The sequence below is a fragment of the Arvicanthis niloticus genome, chromosome 11, assembly GCF_011762505.2.
Source record: "Arvicanthis niloticus isolate mArvNil1 chromosome 11, mArvNil1.pat.X, whole genome shotgun sequence".
NCBI classification, from domain to species: domain Eukaryota; kingdom Metazoa; phylum Chordata; class Mammalia; order Rodentia; family Muridae; genus Arvicanthis; species Arvicanthis niloticus.
In genome coordinates, this window is record NC_047668.1 from 50,438,701 (window position 1) to 50,458,908 (window position 20,208).

The following is a 20,208-nucleotide window of genomic DNA, read 5'->3' on the forward strand; positions in this document are numbered from 1 at the left end:
GACTGTCAGTCTCTTCTGACTGGGTGTACAACTTCTACTTTCTCTGAGCATCTTTAAAGGGCTAATAGATTCTATACATTCAAAATTAGCCATGTTTACAAGGGAGAATGTCTCTAGTGTTTATCACAAGTCTTGGTTGGGCAGAAAAGAGTCCCTATGTTCCCCTCCTTAGGAGGAGGGTGACTGGGGCTTATTAGCACCGACAGAATCAAAGAGTAAACAGGTATTGTTTAAACTCTTTAAAATATAAACTATTGTAGCCATGGGTACAGAGGGGCTCTGCTATAAACAGATGCATCTACAGGTTTTCAAGAGGGCTAGAAATGATGAGATACACGGCCGCCCAGTCTGAGGCTGGCATGCTAGGACAACAGCCGAGGTCTCAGGGAGTGGTATTAGTTGGTTTAGTTAGGCGTTAGGAAGGTGGTTGGCTCTATGAACAACAAACCTCAGGATCAGCTTAGGGTGGGGATGTGGCAGACATGAAGTAATCATCCGATGACCAACAGGCAGGCCCTCATTTCCCTTGAATTCTTCTATGGAGATTCTCCAAGTTAAAATCAGTGACTTTAGATTCTTTACATGGAGGGGTGCAGCCTCTAATCTACAAGAGGGGGACCAACCATGGGAAGTATGTTTCTTTCTACCCAGGAGTCAGTCTTTTGTTTTATTTCTATTCTTTGCTCCTCTGTCTGTCAATGATAGAGAGGAGATTGAAGGTGCTGTCTCATGGCCATGGGATTCGGAATACAAGAGAAGCTTGCTGAGGACGATAGAGGGAGAATGCTGGAAGGGAAGTACCCACATCCCTGCCATCTGTGGGAACGGAGTGTTAAGCATCTCTCCAAAGAGTGTCTGCAGTTCTTTCTTGGTGCACTAGAAGAACAGCTTACTACCTGCTGCGGCCGCTGGAACTGAACTTCCTGTTCACTACAGCTCATCTCAACTCCAACAGATAAAAAAAATGAAACTGGAACCTCTAAATTTTCTGGGTATTTTTGGTCAGAGTGAAGAGGATGCAGTGCTTAACTCTAGCCAGGGAGGAGGAAGGCATCATTCTGCATCTATATTCATTGGAGGTTTCCCTGAGCAGAGGCACAAGTTTCATAGATGACAAAGAGCCTATCTAAGAATGGCCCATTCCTGCACACGTTCTGATTATTTCTAGGAGTGGCAGGATTTGCAGGGTGTGGCAAGGCTGCAGAGCAGCGAAGCAGAGCAGAAGGTACACTGGGGGGCTGAAGGGTCCTGGAAACAAGAGCTTCAGTTAGAACAGAGGTCCGACACAGAAAGAGCTGTGGTGCACGACAGCACAAACCAGGAGGCCCCAAGAAAAGACTGTACAGAATTAGATGCACACAGAAACCCAAAGGCATTTAGTAGGGACCTCATCTAGCCTTCCTTGCTTGCACTGTTTTTCATGTTTGTCAGTGTTGCAAAATGTGGGGTATAACAACATAGAAACTAGATCTAGAAAAGAAATTCACCCATTCTAAAATTCCTCCATAACTTAGGAAAACATTTCTTGCTTCTTCACTTCATCATGTTTCTTTCTAAGCCAGTACTCCAGTAAATTACCTATGAGACGGACCCACTGCACTGAGAGGGCTACCTGCCCCGTCATTATGAACATTTGTTTAGTGGGCAGATGCACAAGCTTATCTAAGTAACAGTGTATTTACTACAGTGAAAAGTGTAACCAGAGGTTGGCAGGTTAATCATTATTATAACCACTACATTTTAGACTAGAACATAATTTAAAAACATAAGTTAAAATATTCAGAAAAACAGTAATATATCCCTAGGACCAAGGATCACCCTTGGCCCTAAATATAGCACAAACTCTTTCTGCTCTTTTCTTTCTGGATTTTAGGCTGAGTGTCCTCTGGTCACTAAAGCCTCAGGTGGATTTTATGAACAGATGAAACCTGTGCACCTGAGATGACAGAGCAGATTACATGGCTATCTGCTTTCTTCAAAGTAAAAAAAAAAATTATTCTAGGTCTAAATGAAAATATTCTGAGAAGAAATCTGTGATCTGTAGTGAAGCTTGCTATCATTAGCTCATTAAACAGTTTAAAGAGTCATTTCCATATTGAAAGATTATAGAAGTTCTTTCACAGAATCATTTGACAAAGTACCATAACCTGGTAGGAGCTCCTCATGTCTTGGGCTGTGTTTCTCTTGTTAGGTAATGGAAAGGAGTTAAAACATCATTTCAGCCTAACAAAAGACCTTCAAACATTTTAAACAGTTAACTGTTTGACCTGTGATAGTTTTGAGTTAAAATATATTTTCTTTTAGCTTTGATCAGAAAATCTAATTTAGCTGTCTGAGTGGGAGCCTATTTCTCACGAGACGGAAGCACATCTACTCCAGGGAAAATATGTAGTAGCAAACATTCCGGAGTTGAATTAAGGGGGGAAAATCCATGTATAGTCTTTAAAAATAACATGTCAGACAATCTAGTTACAATCTAATTACCCTGATAAATGCAGAGGTAATGTTTATACTATATGCTAATTGAGTTAGAGCCACTCTTAGATGGGAAGTGACATCTCTCTCCCTCCATTGGAGAAGAACTCTCATGCCACAGAACTCGGCATGCTAGAGGGAAGATGGAGCAGAGGGCTTGGGATGCCATGTTTGCCACAAGGTAGCAGCACTTGAAACACTTCAACGTTTCAGGTTTTGAAGTTTTCAGAGCCGAAAACAACAAAAGATGCGTGCATAAACTAAAGGACACTGCCCTATCTAGACAGGGCTGGATTTATTATCTACTACTTGGGCTAGCAAACTTCCTCCATTGGTTTCTGTGAGATCTCTCCTGGAGCACAGACATTACATAATTTGCAAACACTGCAAGGCAGCCAGCAAGTCAAACAGCAAGTTAAAGGTCATTCTCTGCAGGGCAACCAGAGCTCGAAGCAAGGCCCACAGGGAGTGCGGAGCTGGAGCAAAAGCGGGACAGGGAATGAGTTCTGACCAAGTACCCTGACAAGCACAGCACTGGGCCGGCTGCTAGGAATACTGGTTACCTTTACCTAAGCCGTAAGATGTGGCAGGGCTCACTAAGCACGCCCACTAACCAGCCTGATGCCATCTCTTATGAGCATTGCCCTTTAGGAAGTCACCAAAGGGACGACCAGGTGGCTGAACAGAGGTAGTTTATATATGTAATGATTGCTGCACGAGGAGGCAGTGTGCACTGGCAAGCCAGAGGAGGAAGGGGATGTGCTGCTTGGAATGTCCGAGACACGTGGCTAATGACCACCTCAGGGTTACTAGGTTGAACTAAATATCCAAGCAGTCATGAGTGGAGGATTCCAAGAGAATGAGAAGTAGTACTTCCCTCCTTTCCCTGCAACCAAAGTTACACAGACTGGGGAAAAACTGAGGTTACTGAAGTACTGACCACTTGGATATTGGAAATGGAGATCTGGAGCCAAGGAATCGGAAGACCAGATGAAACCGGCAGCAAGAGGGCCATGTGCATTCTAGGTTTTCAGGTCTACTTTGAAGGTGGTGAGTCTACTATGGCTGTGGAGGAAGCCTGCAACAATGTGTCTGGAAGGCTCTGGCTGCCTTTGTTGAGAAAGGGACTATGTACTGTGGTTAAACTGTCTTGCTTTCTATGAATACACCAGAGGCCGCTGGAAGATGTGGCGAGAGGCAGATCAGTGCAACTGCAGGGAAGAACTGGTCTGACTTGTGACTTCTGGGGCCTAGTTCTCTAAGAAGGTAGTTATAACGCTTGTGTAGAAATGACTAGAAAATGCCTTTACATAAGCTCTTGCTTAGACAAAAAATGAAGTGCTCAGATATGCATTATACACTCAATAAACATACAGCTGTCTTTGATCACTGCACTTAGACTTTATCTACACAAACAGAGAAACAAAAATGTTTTCTTATGTTTCTCATCTAGATCTGATGACCTCTTCTGGCCTTTATGGGCACCATGTAGTTCAGACACACATGCAGGGAAAACACCCATATACAAAAGAAAAAAAATTAAAGTCATTTGTAAATACCAGTAAGTAATTATTATCCCAAAATACAGATTAGCACCTGGTATTCTCAGAAAATAACACATAGCAAAGCATCCAGTACCAAAATACATTAGCATGGTGATTATTTACTCTCTTTTGGTAATTTAAACTCTTCTAAACTGACTTAAAAGACGAGCATCAAGGTTGTAACCTGCTGACTCTATGAGGCTGTTTTCACAGACACTGAACTACAGGGCACCCTGGATTCCTGGGAGGACTCTGTACATGCTGTGTTCTATCCAGGGCACATCTCGCCATGCCATAGCCACAGTGCAGAACCAGGAGCAGAAGAGAACAGTAAAGCACTATAAAGTTTTTCTCTCCAGTTTTCATACAAGCTCCCTGAGTCACAAGTCACAATTGAGTCACAAGTTCTGTTCTTAGATTAAGCTTTGGGGTAGAAAGAGTTGAGCATCTAGCTTCCTGATCTTTATGATGCACTGTACGAGACCATTCTGTAAACATTTCCTTATACTACAAAGACATACCTTGAAAAAACCATGCTTACCAAGGCAGAATGGTTGAAGAATGTCTCTCACAGGAACTTCAGTCTCACAGCTTATTTGTCCCAGGACTTTTTGAGTTATGAAGGACTTTATTATGTCAGGACACGGCTTAAGAAATAAGTAGCTGAGAGCATAGAGCACGTATCGAAACCGGCAAAAAAGTGGAGTGGCAAACTTGCCATTGGGTGATTCAGACATTCGCTCGATGGTTGGGAACAGCAGAAAGGCGTGGATGACCTACGAGAAAGAAACATTCTTGGATGAGAGACTTTCTTCAGGAGTAGCCGCATGTCTGCTCGGCTTCCTAGGCTCTGCTGACAGTTTCCAGGCTTGTAGCACCACTAGAGACCTGGTCAGACCAAACTAAAGCAGACTGTATTCTTATCCTGTGACTACTCTGGGTAGAACCTATACTCATTCCTTGGAGGCATTGGAGCTAATTGCCAGAAGGAGGAATGGCTTTCTTTAACTCTTCCTAGCCAGTGAGAGTAATTAACCATCCCTTGAAGGATTCCTGCCGCAGGAAACAGTACTGCATTGTGGCAGTTACAATGCCACAATGACTTGACTTTGAGGGCTACACTGCTGTCACCATTTCTTTTATTGATTAGGTTTGGAGACAGTTCTCTTTTGAAAGGCTATGCTATTCTTAATGATGATGGTCAGATTAATTTTCAACAGAATCAAATATATTTCCAATGGATTAGATCAGTTATTGTACAGTGTCAAAGGACAACACACATTAAACCAGCTCCATCAGAAAAACAGGAGCTGTATCCAAATACTTCTGGATGAAAATGAACATCCCTAAAACCATTTTAAGTCAAATGCTATTTACCACGTGGTCATTACTCAAACATGTGAAAATAATCTCTATAGGAGATCAGAAAAGTCAAAATAGTTATGTGCAATCTGTTAACAGTAATATAAATGGGGATCCTTAATAATATTAAAAGATCATAGAACAGAAAAATGAAAACAGAGGCAATAGGTTTTTTTAAAATTTTTATTTTATGTGTATGGGTGTTGTGTCTGCATGTGGGTCCATGCACCATGTGTATGCAGAAGTAAAATGAGGGTGTTGGCTCCCCTGGAACTGGAATTACAGACAGTTTTGAGCCATTATGTGGTTGCTGGGGATCAAACTTAGGTCCCCTTAAAGAGAAACCAGTACTCTTAACCACTGAACAATTTCTCCAGCCACCCCCTAATTTTTTAAAATAGATTTGGAAATTTGTTTAATGTATGTGTGTGTATGTGTGTGTATGTGTGTGTATGTGTGTGTATGTGTGTGTATGTGTGTGTGTACATGTGTGTGCTATGGTGCACATCTGGAAATGAGCGACCCCTTGTGAGAGTTAATTCGCTTCTTCCACTATGAACTTAGGATGTCAGATCGGCACAAGTCCTGCCTGGCCTTATCTTTAAACATTTTAAGTTGAACAAACACACATATAGTGAAGCATGTCAAATATAAACTTGCACACAGTAAGTCATTTTACAGCAAACAGCGGGGCAGGGAAAGACGGGACATGCACAGCCTGCCTGCACCTCACAATGGCAGTTCTTTCTCCGTCTCCTCCCAGTGCTCGCCTTCTCTTCATGACTAAGGGGCCGCCGGTGAACTGATTTTATGTAACAGAGCAAACCTCCTAGTTTTAATTCATCTATTCAAGCCCATGTTTATATATTTCATATGTGTTGGCCTTACCTTTGCTAACTCCCAGTGTGTACACATACAGACGCATTGCTAACTCCCCAGTGTGCACACATACAGACGCATTGCTAACTCCCCAGTGTGTACACATACAGACACATTGCTAACTCCCCAGTGTGTACACATACAGACGCATTGCTAACTCCCCAGTGTGTACACATACAGACGCATTGCTAACTCCCAGTGTGTACACATACAGACGCATTGCTAACTCCCAGTGTGTACACATACAGACGCATTGCTAACTCCCCAGTGTGTACACATACAGACGCATTGCTAACTCCCCAGTGTGTACACATACAGACACATTGCTAACTCCCCAGTGTGTACACATACAGACGCATTGCTAACTCCCTGTGTGTACACATACAGACGCATTGCTAACTCCCCCGTGTGTACACATACAGACGCATTGCTAACTCCCCAGTGTGTACACATACAGACGCATTGCTAACTCCCTGTGTGTACACATACAGACGCATTGCTAACTCCCAGTGTGTACACATACAGACGCATTGCTAACTCCCAGTGTGTACACATACAGACGCATTGCTTTTACAGAGAGGAATCTCAGTTGTTCTCAGTCTTCACTCAGATCTTAATTTCTGACCCAGGGTTTTTGTCAGAAGAACAGTGACAGGTACCGACAATGACTTTTCCTCAGCTGCTTCTGTCTGGAGCGTCTGTATTTTCTTTACTCTTGGAAGGATAATCCCACAGGACAGAGAATTCCAGGTTGTTTTTTTTTTTTTTTCTTCTGTTTTCTTTCCTTTTTCCTCCTCCACACAAAATATCTCACATTTTCTCTCTTCCTGTTTGTGTGAATTCTGAGAAGTTGGAAGGAATTCTTGCCTTCCATTCTCTGTAAGTAGGGTATGTGTTTTTTCTCCTTCTCTTTCGGGATTTCATTACTTTGACTTCGTTTGCCTAACTATTTTAGGGAGGTGTTAATCCTGGGTGGTGTCTTCTGAGGTGTCTGACATGAGTTTAGTCATTATCTTTTAGTGCTTTCTGTTTTTTCCTCTCCCTACAATATTCCTGTTACACAAGTCACAAGTTTGTAGAGCCCTAAAGTCTTCAGATGTTTATTCCTGGCTCTTTTTGCTTTCTGACTGTAGAGATTTCTATTGAGATATCTTCAGGTTCAGAAATTCTTTACTTAACCATGTTTAAGTTATTCACGTACTTAACAAAGGCCACGTTCATTTCTGTTACAGTAGTTGCGGTGGATACTATCCCCATACCTCGAAGGACTTCATGTTGGCCATTCGTTCTACTAGAACCTTTAGTGTGTTCATCATAGCTGCTCAAAATTCTCGGCCTGCTAATCTTCACATCCCTGCACATATGGGTCTGCTGCTTACTCCCCTTCTCACTGTGCATTTTGCTACTCAGCATGTCTTGTAATTTTTTTCTTGCTAGCTAGACATGATGTAGCAGGGAAAAGAAACTGCTGTAAATATGGTGTTAGCAGCACACTGTGTATTTTAGTAACTCTTCTCTGTGTTAGTTATTCTTGTGTATTTCAGAGTGGGATTTTTTTTTGTCTCTGTTTTCTGAGGTCCAAAGGGATAATAATTCTACAATATCTTTTGTGAGAGCCTGACTGAGCTTTTGGGAGACAAATCTCAAAATACAGTTCCCACATGTCTAGAACCTCCTGGAATTTTTAAATTTCAGAGTATTCTACTCTGAGCCTTTAGGAATTCGTCAACTATCATGCAGCTTTTCCTGCCTCAGCACTGGTGCCCACCAGAGTTTCAATTTGTGACTCTATGCTCTGGTAAACTGTCACATCTTGCCACCCATCTTTTCCTCTGATATCTGGTGGCCATCAAGCTTGCTTGGCTTTTACATGGGATCTGGGAATCTGAAGTTGATCCCTCATGTATGTACCGCCAGTGCTCTGACTGCCGAGTCAGCTCCTTGGCCCTCTCTTGCTTTTTAAATAGCTGTTGTGCAATTAAAAAAAAAAATAAAGAAAAAAAGACACTCACCCCATATAGGGCATCAATGACAGAGACAAAAATGATTTCACCCAATGAGCTTACCTGGAGTTACTTTCAGGACTGTCAGCAACTTATGGGTGGCTACACTAAGAAGAACTCTCTTTCCCAGCAAATTGTCTATACATTCTCAGTGTGGGTGTGAGGCTTTGTGAGCCCCTCTCCTGCCCCATGAGCTCAATTACATACTGATCTCCTGTCCGTAATTAACACTGTTCAACAGGGCAACGGCCATGTCTTGTCTAGAGGACAGTGTGCCTAGCACATCCTCAGTGATACAACTTTGTGGCTTTGATTTGAATGTCCCTGGTGATTAGCGATGCTGAGCACAGTTTCAGGGATGTATCGGTCAAAGGCACTTCTTTTTTGAAGACATATCTATTCAAATTTTTGATCATTTCCAAATTGGGTTTAGTCTTCTCTGTTTAAAACATTTTTATATTTTAACCTCTACATTTTATTATGTGTATGGGAGCATGCACACACAAAGTGCACACATGTGGACTGTAACATGTGGGAAGGAACTGGTTCTCTCCTTCCAGCATGTGGGCTTTCAGGATCCAACTCAAGTGGTCAGGCTTGCTGGCATGTGCCTCTATTCAGTAAGCCAGCTAGCACACCTGGTCTCTTCATTTCAAGTTATTTTTCTTTGTGTTTTTAAAAAGACATTCTTCTCTGACTCTGAATTAAGAATCTGTTTTTTCATTAAAAATGTCTCTTTATAATAAATTAGATATGCTAGCTCTTATCTTCTCTACAATGGCTGTATTACATCAGTTGTGGGTCTGTTCTCTGATTTCAGATACCAACGACTGGTTGGCCATTTCCATGCATTCTATGTATCCGTGCATTTTCCTATGGGCCTTGGGAGGTGAGTCTCGGCTCTTTTTCATCTTTTGCTGTGTGCAGTTTCTTTCTCATGGTTACCTATTAGATGACATTGCCCAAATGCCAAATTTGGCTAGGTGTCCCCTGGAATTCTCCCTTTGTGTCTTTTGCTAATATGGAACAGGAATCTGGGAGTGAAAACCGAGGAGGGTTTTTTCTTCCTAGTCATACCTTGTTTTTTCCTGGTCTCATCTCTCAGCTAAGTATTCAGCTATTTCCTGCAGACTTTTTCTTCCACAGTAATAATTAAGATATTTTGTTTCCGTTTTGGTTACAATAATTTGCGCTTCTCTGGCTCTCCTCTGTCCAGCAAGGAGGGTTTGCTCCTAGGGTACCTGTATGGCCTGGACGTGAGCGAAACTGTTTTGGGAGGAGGGGGCAACAGCTTTTTCAGACAACTTAATGCTACTTTGGTAGCAATGTGTTGCTAATGCTTCCAACGCGCTTTTAAACAAAATGCACGGTTCCAGCCACAGTAGAAAGAGAGAAACTCACACAGAAAGTACACAGAAAGTACATTTTGTACATTTTCTAAAGCTAAGAGTATAATGAAGGGATTTGGCATGTTACTTCAACACCAAGCAGCATGCTTTAGGAGTCTGAGGGGTAGAAATGGTGAAAAACTCCTTCGGGAACTGGAGTGGTGTTATATTAGCTAATGGCTTTCCATCTCCCAACCCAGAGTTCTATCTTTTAAGTAATTCTAATGCCACAATTCTTTTCATTGTGAAAGCCATAGAGATGCTGTACTGGATTTAATGAGACTTGGCAGATTTCAAATGGGTGGGTTTGTGCAAAGTAGTCACTGATATTGAGACAGGAAGGACTTCTCTGCCCTGCTGAGGCTTCCCTGGTGGAGAGCTTCCTCCTCATCTTGCTAGAAGGGTTTCCCTCCAGGCTAAGGAGCAGGCAGCTTGGGAACAGCTTCTGGAGCAGCACAAAGATGGAGAAACTGAAACTTCTACATCCTGGGGTGACATTGTGGTAAGGAAGCCAGGCTGGCCAGCCAGTATATTGTTCATTAATGTGCTGGGTAGACTTCTGAATGCCAGTGACTAGGAATGGCCTGTCTCTTTCTTTCCTCATTTGTGTCTAAGTTTGTATATAAAGACTTCACTCAGTTGCAAAGCATGGGCCATTTCCCACTATCTAGAAAGTTTAGTGAAATACCACAATTATTTATGCTCTGAACGTCTAGTGAAACTATCTGGTAATGGGTTTTTATTTTCCAAAAGAGTATGGACTATTGATTGATTCAGTTTATTTAATAGTTCAAGCTTACCCAGGCTATTTCTTTTTGAATTTACTTTTATATATTCCCCCTCCCCTCCCCAGGCTTGAGTCCATTTCATTTAAGTCCCCAAATTCACTTGCATGATGTTATTTATAATATCTGGTTATTATACTTCAATCTCTGTATTACCAGTAATGACATCACTACTTTCATTTCTTATATTGCCTGAAGTGCCTGAAAGAGTAAGCTTTTATAACTATAAAGGAAGTCACTTCATTTTTGGTTAATTTTTTTTCTCTTGGGGCTTATTTTGTATAGTATTACACAGCTAAAGCAGTGTTCTCTTGGCAAGAACTACAAGATAAGACATTTCCCATTCTTATACTTTCTACATTTCTATGGTTGGAATTTCCACCCCCATTCAATCTCATAATTAGTTAAAATAAATTTTCGTCTAATGTTAGTTAATATTTTAGATATGAACCCAAAAATCTCTTCTCCTAACCTCTTTCAGTTTTCTCCATATTTCTTTATCTTTATCACATTTTAATAAGTAATAAATAATAAAGGCAATATAATCTATAAATACAACAGGTCATACTCAAAGAATGGAAAGCAAAAGCTACACGACCATGCCAACAATGCAAAAAAAAATCATTTGACAAAAGTATAATATCCTTTCGTTATAAAATTTCAGAATAAATTAGGCATAGAAGAAATGTGTCTCATATCAGGCATATACGAGGACTCTGTTGCTAACATCATATTCCACGACAGGGAATTAGGTATGAGAAGCAAGCAGAAGGTATACAAATCAGAACGAATGAAGTGAAGCTGTCTGTGGACAGTAAAACACTGAAAATCTATTGGAACTAAAAAGTGAGTTTAGCAAAGTTGCAGGATAAGAAAGTCAACATTCCAAGGAAAATTGGTAATGTTTCTATACACCACCAACAAGCTACTTCCTAAAAGATATCAGGAATACAATCCCATTTTTATTTAAGGATGAGTTTAATCATAGGGCTGAAGACATGGCTCAGCAGTTACAAGCATGTACTGCTTTTCCAGAGGACCTGAGTTCACCTCCCAGCACCCAAGTCAGGTGGCTCACAACTGCTGCGACTCCACCCTCAAGTGATCGGACACCCTCTTCCGGCCACTGCTGCTATGACAATCATGGCTCCTCCTAACACATCACATACATATAAAATCTTAAAGAAAGAATGTATTTAGCAAAAGAGGTGCAAGGCCTGCATATTAAGAAGTATAAAATACTAAAAAAAACTAAAGACATAAATAATGAAAAGCTATCCAATATCCATGGATTAGAAGACTGCTGTGAAAATGTTCACACTACCCAGGGCAAACTACAGATTCAGTGCAATTTCTATCACAGTTACAGGTTTTTACAGGAAAAATATAGCTAAACTGTGTACAAGCCACGGAAGATCCAAATATACAAAGCAATCTTTAAAATAAGAAAAAGAACAAAGCTGGAGGCATCATACTGACTTGACTTCAAAATATACTACAAAGCTATAGTAATCAAAACAGGGTGATACTGACATAAGAGATAACTAGGCCAGCTAAACAGCTGGTCAACGTATAACATAACTTATATGAATATGTCCTTATGCAATACCACATCATATACAATGAACATATGCAATTAAAAAAAAAAAAACAAGGAACCTTCCACATCCTTGATTTTTAAAAGAATGATGTCAAGAACACATACTGGGAAGAGATAAACTCTTCAGTAAATGGCATTAAGACAACTGGATGCCCACATGCAAAGCAATGAAATCTCACAGTCATATCATTGAAAATAATTTAAAAAAAGGATTAAAGATTTAATTGTTAGACTTAAAACTACAAAACTACTAGAGGAAAAGGTGAGGGGAAATTCCCATGAAGTTGGTCTGGACAAGGAATCCTTAGATATGATTTGAAAAGCATAAGCAACAAAAACAAAGCACAGCAAGCAAACAAAAACCTACCCCGTCAAAAAAAGCCCCAGACCCAAAGTAATAGAATTATATTAAATTAAAGAGCTCTGTGCAGTAAAGGGAACAACTGAGAAGTGGGAGAGCCAATCTACAGAGCAGGAGGAAACATTTACGAATCATGTTTTTAGCAAAGGACAAAGACCTAAAGCAGATAAGGAATTCAACAAATCTCCAACCAACCAAGAAACTTGATTGAGAAGTGAGAGAAAAGGGCAAGCAAGATGGTGTGGCGGTGAAAACATACTTGTTGCTTTCCAAGGGCCAGAACTGAATTTCCACCACCAACATCAGGTGGCTCAGGACTCCCTGAAACTCCAGCTCCAGGGGATCTGATGACTTCTGACCTCAGCAGACACCTATATTCATATGCACATAACCACACAGACACACACACACACACACACACACACACACACACACACACACACACTTTTGGATCTGATCTGAATAGACATTAGTCAGAGAGAGACATAAAATGGCTGGCAGATATATAAGAATGTTTAACATCACTAATCATCGGTGAGAGCTCTTGTTCTCTTGCTCCTTACCCTTTCTCTCCCCAACCTCCTCCTCTGTGTCTTCTTCTTCCTTTTCCTCTTCTCCTCCTCTTCTTCCTCTTCCTCTTCTCCTCCTCTTCTTCCTCTTCCCCGCCCCCCAGTCTCTACTACCCTCTCAACTCCCCTCCCCATGTCCCGATTAAACTCTATTCTATACAAAAAAAAAAAAAAAAAAAAAAAAAAAAAAAAAAAAAAAAGGCAGTGAGATTCCATTTAAAACCACCATGGGACACCACTGCATGGTGAGAGCAGCAATTACGTCTGCTAGCATGCAGAAAATCACCTGCATTCACTCCATGGTTCTTCCTTTGGGAGAACAGAACCAAACCCTACTGTATTCTGAACATGGGAAAATATGCTAACACATGTCACAAACATTTCACATGGTGACGTTAGAAATAGATATATTTTTTAAAGAGCGTTCCTGGTACATCTGTAGCTAACCACTGTGCAATCAATTAATAAAAACAGCATGTTTTCCAAGAAATCTGATAATTTAGTCTTGTTTGAAAACTCACCGTTCATTTTAGCTTCAAGTTTATTCACTTCAGAATCAGGTGTCTATGTTTACCAAACTGTCTTCAGAGATTTGGAGACTATAAATGGTTAACTCAGTTACTACCAAACCGAAAGTATCACACGGATTCCACACTAGTTGTGTAACCCACAGTACTTGAGGAACGTTGGGCTGATCAAATCAGCTGGCAGAAACAGGAAGCAATCCATTATTTTTACAAATGATCCTTTACTGTGACCCATGTTAAAGCAAAACTGCATGCAAGGGAAACTAAACACACAAGAGCAACCACAGGGTTGTATTTGGTTGATCTCTATCGAAACAAATTGAGAATTAAAGTGCACTCTGGAATCATGGGGATGGACCAAAACAATAAGGAAGTTCTAATATTTGCTTTGAATGCCTCATTGCCTCGCAAAAACACAAGAAGACCAGAGACTTTTCGCCACAACCAATACTCAGTAGATGGGACAGGCTCTCCTCTTCTGCTTGTGGAAGACAGTTAACTGCCGCTCAATTGAAACACACTTCCCCCCAGACATGATAAGATAATTTCAGTGAAATTTATAGCTTAAGTTTGGTAGAAAAAGTCACTGTTGAGACTTCTTTTATTCTTCGTATAGAAACCTACTTACAAAAGAAAAAAAAAATCCACTCAGGCCAAGGAAGTGGACCTAATTTTCTACCACAGCTGTGTGAAGCAGTTTTCCAAATCTCTGCATATGACAAGCCATTTTATTATGTTACAGCCCTGTTACACAAAAGATTTCCACGCCGACAAGCTCAGTCTGCTCTATGGAAACATTTTCATCAGAAACCTACCAGAGTCAATTTCAAAAAAACTGTTTTCACATCACTTTTGGTTGTGCTTGTTCGTGTGGACACATACGTATAGGTCAGAGAACAACTCCCTGTAGTTGGTCCTCTCCTTCTACCATGTAGGTCCTGGGGATTAAATCTGTGTCATCCACCAGGCTTGGTAGCAAGTGCCTTTACCTACTGGTCCCAGAGGTGTTTCTTTTTATTTTATTTTATTATTATTTTTTGTTTTTCCCTTTGAGACAGGGTTTTACTATATAGCTCTGGATAGCCTGGATATGCTATGGAGTAGGCTGCCTCTGCCTGCCCAGTGCTGGAATTAAAGGTGTGTACGACCACACCTAGCTCAAGTTTTGATAGCAAGCTATGATGTACAGTTTACTAAGAGGCATTTAGTTTTCACAGTGTCTGGAAATCAAACATGTAATAGAATTTAATATTAAAAAAGTAAATCTTAAAAGCTTTCCATACACCACCATTTGGTTAGCTTATTACGGACGCACCATTGTTCCGGAAGAGCAACAGCGATGCGTTGTGACTGAGGGAAGCCATGACAGCAATACTCTGATACTGTCAGGAGAGTGCCATCACACCCTTTACTGTTTATTCAGTATGGTTCCCACTTGGTACAGTAATGGCTGTGCTTTCCTCCTCTAAGACACGCAAACAGGAAACACAGCACAGAGCCTTCCTTTCGTGATTGTCAACAGTTCTTTGCAACTATGCAATACAAACCTTCCTTCAAAAATCGAGCCGTGGATTCCTGGAGTGTAGGCCTCCAGGTAATCCTAGCCCTGCTTTATCTCTTTCAGCATAAAGTTGTGCTTCTCTCTCCTTACTGTCCTGTTGGAAACACCAGCACAGTGGCTTACTTGGTCAGTATGCAGTTTATAAATGGCAGGTGTCACTTTGCTTTAATCAGTGAACTTGTTTTTGAGATGCAATTGTCTTTAAACTTTCATGTATCAGAATGACAGAAATAGGCTCCACATTAGGTAAACAGCATAGTACCATGGTTATCTGCTGTTTTCTGGGCATTACATGAATGCACGTTAAGTATTTTCTCATTAACACACAAAACAGCCTTATGAAGTAGGCGTCTTCCCTTTCAAGGATGAGAAAACCTGAGGTTTAGCTACAAAGTAACAAAGATGAAGCATAAACTCATGCATGGTGACTTGGGTGCTAATTACTAAAAATAGCGCCTCTGAAAAACTTCTTTGTAATAACTATTGCTTCCTCATGATGAACAGTTACTGCCATTACTGTCTGGCAATCTGCACAAGGCTCCGAAGTTGCTCAGCATGAGAATCAACTAGCTTCACATCTTAAGAAGTTTGAGATTCTTCACCTCATTATTTTTCTACATTTTAATTATCCAAATGTAAAAGATAAAAAAGGCAATTTCATGCATTTAATCTACAGGATGGAGTTGCTAATTCACAGGGAATGCATGATTATTTGCAGAGATTCTTCATGACTTATTACACAGATATCAGAAACTTTGACTCCAAGTCCCCCTATCCTCTCAGTCCCTAAGCTTTTATTTTTATAGCTCACAATTATTTTACTTGGAGAGCAAAGTGCTCCTTTTAGCTTGAGACAGATCTCTTGAAAGGAATCTTCCTGATGCTGCCACTAGAGATCCCTAGAGATGGTGGACACATGTTTCCTGCAGACCACACCTCAGAGGCTGCTCTAAGCACAAGAATCTTGTAGGAAGCACCTGCCACTCTGAGTTGAAGAGTATTCTCAGCTGGGTGGTGGTAGTGCACGTGTCTTTAACACTAGCATGCAGGAGGCAAAGGCAGGCAGATCTCTGAGTTGGAGGCCAGGCTGGACTACAGGAAGTTCCAGGACTACACAGAAAAAAAATCTCAGAAAAACACCACCACCACCACCACCACCAAAAATAAAACAAACAAAACATTCTCCAGGTGGCCTGAGAATTCAGTGAATGGTGACAACAGTAAGCAACTCTGTATACAGCTAAAAAACTCCCACTTTGACAACTCTGGTCTCTGGCACGTCAAGCCTTTTCATCCAGCATCCACTATGGTCGTGAAGTCAGAATACCTCAGCCACTGGCTAAGGAAACTGAAACAGGGCTAAATGAGATTCCAGTCTTCTAGAGGTCAGATTGAGAATGAGAGGAGCAACTGGCCTACTGTGGGCTGTCCTTAATGTATTGGGTGTCCTTAATATGACAGATGTTGCACCAACTCACAAACAATGGCAGACTGGCAATGAAATCTCTGATTTCAGAGAAGGGGTGTGTGTGTGTGTGTGTGTGTGTGTGTGTGTGTATCTGTGTGTCTGTGTGATAATGTGCTATGGGTGTCTGTATACAGGAAATAAAGAGCAGGACAGAACTGGGTCCTTGAGAGTCTTGTCTAGTCATATCCCAAATACTCATAAAAGGCCTCAGAGAGAATTTTAACAGAATATCACTGGTCACCTACATGAGCAATGCACTGACGGCAGGGAAATCACTATAGATTATTCCCCCATTTAACTGCTGAGAGACATCGAAAAACATTTCTGTACTGTACACAAATATGATGTTTTAAAACCTTTACTAAGGTGTGGTAAAGGAATCCTTCACAGTGCCTTAGGCTAAGATAAAGAGACAAGGGAGAGGGAAACAGAGGTGGGTCCTTAGCACACAGTACAGGCTGTTCATGGACTCCCAGCTTCCCAGGAGCAATCTAGAAGACACAAAGCTTGGGTTTCTAGTTCTGTTTCAGCAAAGAGCAACTCATCAGTTGGGGCAGCTAACCTGAGAGGCAGAGGTTGCAACTTGAAAATGTGAAAGTTAACTCATGAGCAAAAGCTCAAGCAGAAGCTACAGAAGCATGTAGATTCTCACAGTGATGAAACAGGATCTGTCTTGTTCAGTTCAGGAAAAAAAAAAATAAAGGCCCAAATCAGAGATCTGCTCTATAATAAATTCTTCCTCATAGGTCTCTGAGGGAGATGCTCCTTCTCTTTGCTGCCTCTTACCCACCAACTTCATGAGGCACCTCTTACTCTAGGGCTGTCTCTTCTCCCAGGCCCACATATGCAGGCTAGTTCCTTCCACTGCCTCCCTGACCTTGTGAGTTCTCATAGGCCCCAAAGAGCTCAGAGGAAGGATATCTTCTCCAGAAAGACCCTCACCTCCCCTGAAGGGACTGGACAGCATTCCTGGTAGCCTTGAGGTATCTATTTCTTAGTTCAAGAACACTTGGCTTACAGAGATAGGTCACCAGTTTACCAGTCAAAAAATGCCCACAGTATAAAAAAAAAAAAAAAAAATTCGGTGTAGGGGAACTGTAGACCAATCCAACTTTTACAGGAACCGTAAAACAGTTCAGAGGCCCTAACAGCTGTTCAGCAAACACAGCTAATATTTCTAATTGATATAATTCACATTTTAAGTGAATACAAAGTTTTTCTTATTAAACACATTTCACAGAAAGCTTCTTTTGGTCTAACTCTAAGTAACTCTACAATGCTCTCAGTTAATCCCATCTGTCCCTTTAAAGATAAAAAGCACTTCCTTTATTTCCAACGTCACACAACTTCTATGAATCTTCTCTGGACTTCAGTTTCCTTGGGTAAAAAACAGTTACTACATGAAAAAAGTGCTTTTGTTAGGAAAAGCACCCTGAGACCAAATGCCACTATGAAACAGTGGTTTCCAGATTTTATTTTGAGATTTTACTTTATTTTTATATTTCCCTTTATTCTTTAAAAATTCCCTATGTAACAATCATGAGACCATGAATCAAACAATTTTCAATTCAGTGAATCAAAGAGACATCTGTAACAATAAGCCATGACACATTTGTTCAGTCTCATGAGGGTAAATGCCTCTGAAATGTTCTTTCACACGGCACATTCTAATGTTTTTAAAAATTACCATTCATTACTCCATTTCAATAGGTGTGCATGGTAGAAACTTAAATTCCAAATCCCACTGAAGTAGACACAATTACTTCAGAAATTAACAATCCTCACGGTTGGGTTATAGCCTTTATGGGTGTCTTGTAGGTATGTGTATATGTGTACATGTGCATGTGTGTGCATGTGTGTGTGTGTCTGTGTAGTCAGGAACAATAACATGCAAGAATTCACTCTGTTGTTATAAATGGAATTTTTGGTTCTTTTGTTATTAAAATATCTCCATAATCATTTTAAAGAAGCTTGATTGTGGTTACCATACTAACATCTGGGGTCCTTGACAGAAAAAGTAACTTGTACCTAATCATGCCTCAGTGAAGGGCAGAAGTCTATGTGTTTACAAGTTCAGCCCACAAAGATAGTCTCCAAACGACTAATTTACACTCTTAAGTGCAAAAAGAAACAACAGATTGACAGGCATTAGTTAAAGCCAGACAGCAAAATAAATGCAAAAGTAGAGAAAGACAACGAAGCAGGAGAATAATAACTTGCTTAAAATCTGAAACAGTATTTATTAGTCAATGAAGACCAAGGCATAGCAGGCAGGATGGGGTGGGAGGTAAGGTGGGGGGTGGGGGAGAGGGCAGCTGCAGTGTGCACTCATAGGAGTAGTGACTGCATCCATAAGACTTGGGCAAGCTCAACCTGGACCAAATCACAGCACGGAGAAGGAATCTGGGTTTGAAACCCCCCCCCCCCCCCGCCCCTAGCCATGGAGCTATTGGCAGCTACTAGCTTTTGGGAGAGGGCAAGTCAGTTTTCTCTAAGAGAATATCCCTTTTAAATCAAGTATGCTCCAGTGGAAGACCACATATCCAAGAATATCTGGGTACCACATACTGGTCCTGATTTTGTGTTCTAAAGGATAAAAAGCTGGATGAGTAGGGAAGGGTGTGTGTGTGTGTGTGTGTGTGTGTGTGTGTGTGTGTATCTACCAAGATTTAGGGGATGAGAAAGTCAATGTAGTCAAAACATACTGTATAAAATTCTCAAAGAACTAATATATATTTCCAATATATACCCAAGAAAACTAAAGTTCTCTTAAACGAGTTCCAAAAAAGAGAAGACACACACACAAAATTAGAAGGGAACCTAACAGAAATGAAGCATGCAAGTCTCTTCAAGTCTCTTTCGGGTGCTCATGGACTAAATAAATGAAAGAGCGGTTAAGAGGTAGCTGGTCCTCCACAATATCTCCCTCATCCAGTGCCCCCACACGGAGCCTTGCCAAGCACTGTCTGGCCACCTACTCTGACTAGAAATAGAAGGACACAGGTGTGATGGCACAAATGAGTAATCTTACCACTTGGTAAGCAGAGGCAGGAGGATCATCACAAGTTCAAGGCCAGCCTCAGCTACATAGCAAGTTCTAGGCAAGCCAAGGCTAGATAGTACGGCCTTGTTTTAAAATAAAGAAAAGAGAAGAACTTCTGAATCCGGGCACAACAGGGAGAACAGTAAAAGCCCAACCTGGATTCCAAGAATCTCACATTCAGTACAAGCCCTTCGTTCGGACTGTTTGCTTCTAGGACACTGCAACCAGGCAAGAGCAGTGCTTCTCAACCTTGCTAATGCTGCAGTCCTTTAACACAGCTGCTCATTATGATGACTCCAACCATTAGTTTTGTTGCTACTTCATAATTTTGCTATCATGAATCATAACGTAAATATCTGATATGCAGATGATCTTAGGTGACCCTGTGAAAGAATCACTTGACTCCTTTATGATCCACAGGTTGAGAACCACCAGGCAAGAGGGACCCCGCCCCCCCCCAGCCCCCAGTGAAACATAACGGCTCTAGAAAGTAAAAACAAAACCCCATGCACAGTACATGAAGGCGCAGCAGACTCTAAGATGCCAGGATACCTGCTTTGTTTTGTAGTGAAGCTGATCAAATGCGTTTTCAGTGCCTCGTTCTTCACTGTGAATAAATGACAAAGGAGCAAAAGACAGCGGA

At 41.1% G+C, this 20,208-nt stretch overlaps 1 protein-coding gene across 6 annotated transcripts in view; it reads right to left on the reverse strand.

Moving 5' to 3' along the window:
• Ldah (lipid droplet associated hydrolase) overlaps positions 1-20,208 on the reverse strand; it is a 77,633-nt gene that overhangs the window by 14,145 nt on the left and 43,280 nt on the right. For all 6 annotated transcript variants that reach the window (XM_034514537.2, XM_034514538.2, XM_034514539.2 and 3 more), the window contains one exon: positions 4,561-4,795. In XM_034514537.2, the coding sequence (XP_034370428.1) occupies positions 4,561-4,795 (235 nt within the window). The remainder of the gene's footprint in view (positions 1-4,560; positions 4,796-20,208) is intronic.